The 8688-nt window shown below is 46.1% G+C and overlaps 1 protein-coding gene across 1 annotated transcript in view; it reads left to right on the forward strand.

Annotated features, from left to right (window-relative positions):
* wnt5a (wingless-type MMTV integration site family, member 5a) overlaps nucleotides 1–5117 on the forward strand; it is a 28148-nt gene extending 23031 nt beyond the window's left edge. The window contains exons 4-5 of the mRNA XM_064956458.1: nucleotides 356–648; nucleotides 2874–5117. Coding sequence (XP_064812530.1) covers nucleotides 356–648; nucleotides 2874–3332 — 752 coding nt within the window. The 3' untranslated portion in view covers nucleotides 3333–5117. The remainder of the gene's footprint in view (nucleotides 1–355; nucleotides 649–2873) is intronic.
* Nucleotides 5118–8688: the final 3571 nt, after the last annotated feature.

Raw genomic sequence — 8688 nt, forward strand, 5'->3', positions numbered from 1 at the left:
CTGCCCCTGGAGGGTGCTCTGCTCTTATTGGCTAACTCCCAACAACTATCAATGTCCTGAAGGATGGAGGCAAAGCGGCAGGACCATTCTACTGTTGGAAGCCTGGTTAGATGAGCCCACTATATCCAGAAGTAAACATGGTGTGATCGTTCTGCTCCCATATTGTTGACTCATGTTAAAGCTCCATGAAGTGCTGTTTCTGGCCAGGCTGGACTCCACTACAATGACTCACAATGTGGACCTTTATTCGATGACTCGTCTCTTGTTTTTAGATTTTGACTCATCACTTCTAATTGAATCTATCACCAGGTCTGTCATATATTCATGTTGTTCTTCTGTCTGTCTCTGTCCACAGGAAGCAGAGAAACAGCGTTTACTTATGCCATCAGCGCGGCGGGGGTGGTCAATGCTGTGAGCAGGGCTTGCAGAGAGGGGGAGCTGTCGAGCTGCGGCTGCAGTCGTGCTGCACGTCCCAAAGACCTGCCTCGTGATTGGCTGTGGGGCGGCTGCGGGGACAACCTGAACTATGGCTACAGATTCTCTAAAGAGTTTGTTGACGCGCGGGAGCGGGAGAAGAGCTATGCCAAGGGATCCTTTGAGAGTGCCCGGCTCATGATGAACCTACACAATAACGAGGCTGGACGGAGGGTGAGCAGGAATACGCTCTGTCACACACACCCTGACTAACTGAAGCACTGCATACTTATCCTAATGTCACACACACCCTGACTAACTGAACCACTGCATACTTATCCTAATGTCACACACACCCTGACTAACTGAACCACTGTACTGCATACTTATCCTAATGTCACACACACCCTGACTAACTGAACCACTGCATACTTATCCTAATGTCACACACACCCTGACTAACTGAACCACTGCATACTTATCCTAATGTCACACACACCCTGACTAACTGAACCACTGCATACTTATCCTAATGTCACACACACCCTGACTAACTGAACCACTGCATACTTATCCTAATGTCACACGCACCCTGACTAACTGAACCACTGCATACTTATCCTAATGTCACACGCACCCTGACTAACTGAACCACTGCATACTTATCCTAATGTCACACGCACCCTGACTAACTGAACCACTGCATACTTATCCTAATGTCACACGCACCCTGACTAACTGAACCACTGCATACTTATCCTAATGTCACACACACCCTGACTAACTGAACCACTGCATACTTATCCTAATGTCACACACACCCTGACTAACTGAACCACTGCATACTTATCCTAATGTCACACGCACCCTGACTAACTGAACCACTGCATACTTATCCTAATGTCACACACGCCCTGACTAACTGAACCACTGTACTGCATACTTATCCTAATGTCACACACACCCTGACTAACTGAACCACTGTACTGCATACTTATCCTAATGTCACACACACCCTGACTAACTGAACCACTGCATACTTATCCTAATGTCACACACACCCTGACTAACTGAACCACTGCATACTTATCCTAATGTCACACACACCCTGACTAACTGAACCACTGCATACTTATCCTAATGTCACACACACCCTGACTAACTGAACCACTGTAACTGCATACTTATCCTAATGTCACACACACCCTGACTAACTGAACCACTGTACCTACATACTTATCCTAATGTCACACACACCCTGACTAACTGAACCACTGTACCTACATACTTATCCTAATGTCACACACACCCTGACTAACTGAACCACTGCATACTTATCCTAATGTCACACACACCCTGACTAACTGAACCACTGTACCTACATACTTATCCTAATGTCACACACACCCTGACTAACTGAACCACTGCATACTTATCCTAATGTCACACACACCCTGACTAACTGAACCACTGCATACTTATCCTAATGTCACACACACCCTGACTAACTGAACCACTGCATACTTATCCTAATGTCACACACGCCCTGACTAACTGAACCACTGCATACTTATCCTAATGTCACACACACCCTGACTAACTGAACCACTGTACCTACATACTTATCCTAATGTCACACACGCCCTGACTAACTGAAGCACTGTACCTACATACTTATCCTAATGTCACACACACCCTGACTAACTGAAGCACTGTACCTACATACTTATCCTAATGTCACACACACCCTGACTAACTGAAGCACTGTACCTACATACTTATCCTAATGTCACACACACCCTGACTAACTGAAGCACTGTACCTACATACTTATCCTAATGTCACACACACACCTGACTAACTGAAGCACTGTACTGCATACATATCCTAATGTCACACACACTCAAAGGAGGAAAACAAGTCCATCTCCACCTACTTCAGCTGTCCTGAAGTTGATTTCTAATGACAGTAGTGAGGGAAGGGAAGACAGAGGGGAGAGAGAGATCATCCAGGTCAATCTGATGGGGCGTAGGACCGTATCACTTGATCATCTGTGTAACAGCTCTGCCTCTCCTCTGAAGCCAGTCTTTTGATCTGTGTGAGATGGTGTCATGACGGCTCGCGGAGCTCTTCCTGTAGTTCATTCCTCAAAGGAAACAGCGTTTCTTTCGCATCTCTTCTGACTGGTAGTAATGAGCGGACAGGGTTCTGTTCTACTGACAGTGTGGGCCATAGAGGGCATCATGTACTTCTCCCTAATGACATAACGTCTGTGAAGATCTGATGCATGATACATTCACACATACAGTAAAGCACGTGTACAGTATTGACAGTTTGACATTTTTAGATGAAACTTATCTGTTCTCTGCTTTCTCTTAGTCCTGTGTAGTCTCTCCAGTTGGTGATAATAATCAGACTGTCCTGTCCCCCTCTCTCTACCTCTCCTTCTATCCTCTCAGACTGTGTCGGACTTGGCCCATGTCTCCTGTAAGTGCCATGGTGTGTCGGGCTCCTGCAGTCTGAAAACGTGCTGGCTGCAGCTGGCAGACTTCCGCAAGGTGGGCGAGACCCTGAAGGAGAAGTACGACAGCGCTGCCTCCATGAAGCTCAACTTGCGTGGCAAGCTGGTGCAGCGGGACAGCAAGTTCAACCCCCCCACCAGCCATGACCTGGTCTACATCGAGTCCAGCCCAGACTACTGTCTGTCCAACCAGAGCACAGGCTCCCTGGGTACTGTAGGCAGGCTGTGCAATAAGACCTCGGAGGGCATGGATGGCTGTGAGCTGATGTGCTGTGGCCGGGGCTATGACCAGTACAAGGCCCAGATTGTGGAGCGATGCCACTGCAAGTTCCACTGGTGCTGCTATGTCAAGTGCAAGCGCTGCACCAGAACCGTGGACCAGTTCGTCTGCAAGTGAGGAGGAGGAGGAGGAGGAGGAGGATGGGAAGAGTGTGTGTTCGTGCAAGTGTGCATGCGTGTGTGTATCCAGAGAGGCGGAACGAAGGAGGCGAAGAGAGGAAGAAAGAAAAAGAAAAAAACTATATAAATTATATTTATAGAGTTAAACAATTATACCGCTGCAGAAGACTGATAATTCCTTTCCATGTCATAGTTCCAATGCCTTCTGAAACCGAAAATACAGTGAAATATTTATTTTCTGAGATTATTTTTGCCCGATCATCCAAAGCTAATTTTTAATTAATCCCCAGGCCTGGAGGTCAGCAGTCATTATTTTTTAAACTTTCAATATGACCTATAACAAGGTTCCCCAATAGGTGATTTTATTTGCCCCCCTTTCTGAGCAAAACAAAAGACAAATTATATAATTTTCATTGTTGAATTTAAGACTGTAAAATCACTGGGAAATCAGCGCAAAGTTATTTTTAATTTAGGAAATCTATTCCCAAGTATTCCGATGCATAAATAGAGAGAAATGTGATTATATTCCAATGTAATCAGGGTTTGAAATTATTCTGTTTTTGCCAAGTACTGTATCTTTTTTGGATTCTTGCGGTCAATTTGCAGTGTAGAAATGATTTATAACTATGTCTGCCCCCTCGACCATCCGCTCAAGGAAACATCATCCACGGCTGAATGTAATTGGGGACCACAGTCCTATAGCTGATATTGGACTAGTCCATTGGGTCACCATGACTGTGAAACGGGAGCTTCTCTCACGTTTCATAACACTAGATTAGTTAAACGCTGAATGCCCACAGTCTTAGCTGTTGAATCTGGGGCTGCCGGTAAGAGGGGAATGTTTACTTCCATATTTATGTCACTATAGGGTGGTTAGACCTAAATCAAACCTCCATTGAACATGGTTAAATCTGTCTCTATAGGTAGTCATTGGCCCCATACTAAACCCCAACGCTCGTCCCTTATGTTCCATCCTGTAATGTATCCCACAAAGCCTAGATCTTCCCAGGTGCCCCAGCTAGTCCTCCCAAACACATTCAGCATATGCACTTTGACCCCGAGGCCTTATCCCGTCTGTATGATTTGTTTGTTTTGAGCTACAGTGTCTGTAATATACCATATTATAGTCTACTTTCTCCATATTAAAACCCATATCAACTTAACATATAACATGCTACTTTCATGGTTTAAATATACAGTATATGGGCAATGTTGTGGTCATGATGGTGAAATCCCACATGTTCTATATGGTATATAGTAGGTCTAACCAACCAATCACTTATTAAATTGTATGTATTTATTTTCTTTTATCCAAATCTCTTAAGCTTCCAGATAGCGCTGTGGGTTTTTCCTATTTTAATAAATCCATTTAAATCCTACACTTTGTTACATACAATATTTTCAGGTTACTTCTCATTTGTTGTCACATTTTTAAGGATATGTCACAGATTTAAGTTGGTTCCGTGGCATTGTTTTTGTAAATTGCCCTTTGTTCTAAAACACCTGCTCATTGTGTTACACCTGTCCACGACTTCACAGACGGTTCTCTGCTTGTTGCCACAAACGTGTTAATATCCATCAGCTCCTCCCCACTAGCCTGTGATCATCTTCATTAGAACATTGTTCCTATATGTTATCAATCCAAACTGTATATTTATTCTCTTCGCAATTAATTGAGATTTGCAAAACATATTTCTTATAGCTGTTATTTTGTTTGTTTCTTTTTTAAATTGGATCGATGTGCTACTTTGTTTCAATAAATATTCTACGTAAACCTGCTGAACAGTTGTAACTTTCAATAAGGATCTACTCCGGTACAGTATAGTTCAATTCAACTCCACATTTGAAACTAAATTTGTATTTAAAACGTTTGAAACCTTGTCTATATTTCCCTCTACCCTGGGGCTTGGCGAGAAATCAACTGTTATTGTGGGTACAGAATTAATGTAGGGAAGATTTGTCTATTTGTATATTATTTTATTATGAACTATGAGTTGTCTACTTTTGACTTAGTAGGAGACATTTGATTCTAAAAGTTAATAATATGATCAAATCAAACATTTCATTAAATAAACACATCTGGAACCTTCATTAGGAGTTTGATTCCTGGAATCCCTCAGTTAACTCCTGTCAGAGGCAGTAGGAGCTGAGAGAGAGAGTTATGGAGAGGAGAAAGGCAGTAGGAGCTGAGAGAGAGAGTTATGGAGAGGGGAAAGGCAGTAGGAGCTGAGAGAGAGTTATGGAGAGGAGAAAGGCAGTAGGAGCTGAGAGAGAGAGTTATGGAGAGGAGAAAGGCAGTAGGAGCTGAGAGAGAGAGTTATGGAGAGGGGAAAGGCAGTAGGAGCTGAGAGAGAGGTATGGAGAGGAGAAAGGCAGTAGGAGCTGAGAGAGAGAGTTATGGAGAGGAGAAAGGCAGTAGGAGCTGAGAGAGAGAGTTATGGAGAGGGGAAAGGCAGTAGGAGCTGAGAGAGAGGTATGGAGAGGAGAAAGGCAGTAGGAGCTGAGAGAGAGAGTTATGGAGAGGAGAAAGGCAGTAGGAGCTGAGAGAGAGAGTTATGGAGAGGAGAAAGGCAGTAGGAACTGAGAGTTATGGAGAGGAGAAAGGCAGTAGGAACTGAGAGAGAGAGTTATGGAGAGGAGAAAGGCAGTAGGAGCTGAGAGAGAGAGTTATGGAGAGGAGAAAGGCAGTAGGAACTGAGAGAGAGTTATGGAGAGGAGAAAGGCAGTAGGAGCTGAGAGAGAGTTATGGAGAGGAGAGAGGCAGTAGGAATTGAAAGAGCAGGGGATGGCAGGCAGAGGAGTTGTCTGTCAGTGACCCATAGAGTCCAAGAGCATCATAGATCTGTCCATGGAGGACCAGGGGCCAGGGATGGGTCAGTCTGAAAGGGAGATACATGCCTGGGCGATTGAGACTGGGCCAGCTGGGAATGCTGAAGAGGATCGCGCGTGCTTTACAGGGATTTGAAGCAGTTGAACTCGTGCCATTATAACGTTAACAGCCATGACACTAACTAATATTTACACTGGTAAAATGATCGACTTTAGGATCACATCCCGTGTGTGTGTGTGTGTGTGTGTGTGTGTGTGTGTGTGTGTGTGTGTGTGTGTGTGTGTGTGTGTGTGTGTGTGTGTGTGTGTGTGTGTGTGTGTGTGTGTGTGTGTGTGTGTGTGTGGTGTGTGTGTGTGTGTGTGTGTGTGTGTGGTGTGTGTGTGTGTGTGTGTGGTGTGTGTGTGGTGTGTGTGTGTGTGGTGTGTGTGTGTGTGTGTGTGTGTGTGTGTGTGTGTGTATGTGCGTGCGTGCGTGCGTGCGTGCGTGCGTGCGTGCGTCCACATGAAGATCTGTGGCACTGGCAGAATGTGTTACGGCATGTTTTCATTTCTGATTGGTGTCATAAAGGCCAACGAGACAGGGAGGGAGGGAAACAGGGAGGGAGTGAAAGAGTGTTACTGTAAGGAGAGGCTGAGGCCAAATTGAATTTTTCCATATTTGACCCCCTTTCAACAGCATGGTTTCTATATGAAATCAGACTTCAACTCTGGGCTCCTTATGCATGACAGCCAGATAACAGCAACCACAGTAGGGTTCTTGACTAGGAGCACACACACACACACACGCGCGCACGCACGCACGCACGCACGCACGCACGCACGCACGCACGCACGCACACACACACACACACACACACACACACACACACACACACACACACACACACACACACACACACACACACACACACACACACACACACACACACACACACACACACAGGTGCATAGTGGATAGACACACTCATGATCCCCACAAGTGTGCAGCTGCCCAAAAGCCCTGTATACTCAGACATACACACCTGGGGTCTCTAGTCAGTCTGTAGGACACCAGTGGTCTCTAGTCAGTCTGTAGGACTCCAGGGGTCTCTAGTCAGTCTGTAGGACTCCAGTGGTCTCTAGTCAGTCTGTAGGTCTCCGGAGGTCTCTTGTCAGTCTGTAGGACTCCAGTGGTCTCTGGACAGTGTAGGACTCCAGTGGTCTCTAGTCAGTCTGTAGGACTCCAGTGATCTTTAGTCAGTCTGTAGGACTCCAGTAGTCTCTAGACAGTGTAGGACTCCAGTAGTCTCTAGTCAGTCTGTAGGACTCCAGTGGTCTTTAGTCAGTCTGTAGGACTCCAGTGGTCTCTAGACAGTCTGTAGGACTCTAGTGGTCTCTAGTCAGTCTGTAGGACCCCAGTGGTGTCTAGTCAGTCTGTAGGACCCCAGTGGTCTCTAGTCAGTCTGTAGGACTCTAGTGGTCTCTAGACAGTCTGTAGGGCTCCAGTGGTATCTAGTCAGTCTGTAGGACTCCAGTGTCTTTAGTCAGTCTGTAGGACTCCAGTGGTCTCTAGTCAGTCTGTAGGACTCCAGTGGTCTCTAGTCAGTCTGTAGGACTCCAGTGTTCTCTAGACAGTCTGTAGGACTCCAGTGTCTTTAGTCAGTATGTAGGACTCCAGAGGTCTCTAGTCAGTCTGTAGGACTCCAGTGGTCTCTAGTCAGTCTGTAGGGCTCCAGTGGTCTCTAGTCAGTCTGTAGGACTCCAGTGGTCTCTAGTCAGTCTGTAGGGCTCCAGTGGTCTCTAGTCAGTCTGTAGGGCTCCAGTGGTCTCTCATCAGTATGTAGGACTCCAGAGGTCTCTAGTCAGTCTGTAGGACTCCAGTGGTCTCTAGTCAGTCTGTAGGGCTCCAGTGGTCTCTAGACAGTCTGTAGGGCTCCAGTGGTCTCTAGACAGTCTGTAGGGCTCCAGTGGTCTCTACTCCAATGTTATCTGTCCTTTTAGATTTCTTTCTCCACAATGACTTAAACTCAACTCTGGACCTCGAAGCCAGTTGTACTGCATTTTTCATTGTTCCCTTCTAATCAGGGACTGCTTTACGGTGGGTGCTGTTCATCATCAGGTAGAACAGAAAACCAGCAGGCTCTGGACCTCATAGGGAGTCTAGACCCAGCAGAGAGAGAAAGTGTATACAGAGAGTGCATATAGCAGCAGTGAACTAGCTCGATAGATATACAGGGCTGGGTGTTGCTAATATGATTTGGTTGGTATAAACATAACAGCAAGAGCCCTATTCAGACCTCTCCTCCTTTCCACTCCACTCCACTCCACTCAACTCCTCCCCACTCTTCTCCACTCCTCTCCACTCCTCCTCTCCTCCTCGTGCCATTTCTCCCCACTCCACTCCACTCAACTCCTCCCAACTCCACTCCTCCCCACTCTTCTCCACTCCTCTCCACTCCTCCTCTCCTCCTCGTGCCATTTCTCCCCACTCCACTCCACTCCATTCCTCCCCACCCCACTCCCCCTCACTCCTCCTCTCTACTCCT

The sequence above is a fragment of the Oncorhynchus masou genome, chromosome 33, assembly GCF_036934945.1.
Source record: "Oncorhynchus masou masou isolate Uvic2021 chromosome 33, UVic_Omas_1.1, whole genome shotgun sequence".
Classification (NCBI taxonomy): domain Eukaryota; kingdom Metazoa; phylum Chordata; class Actinopteri; order Salmoniformes; family Salmonidae; genus Oncorhynchus; species Oncorhynchus masou.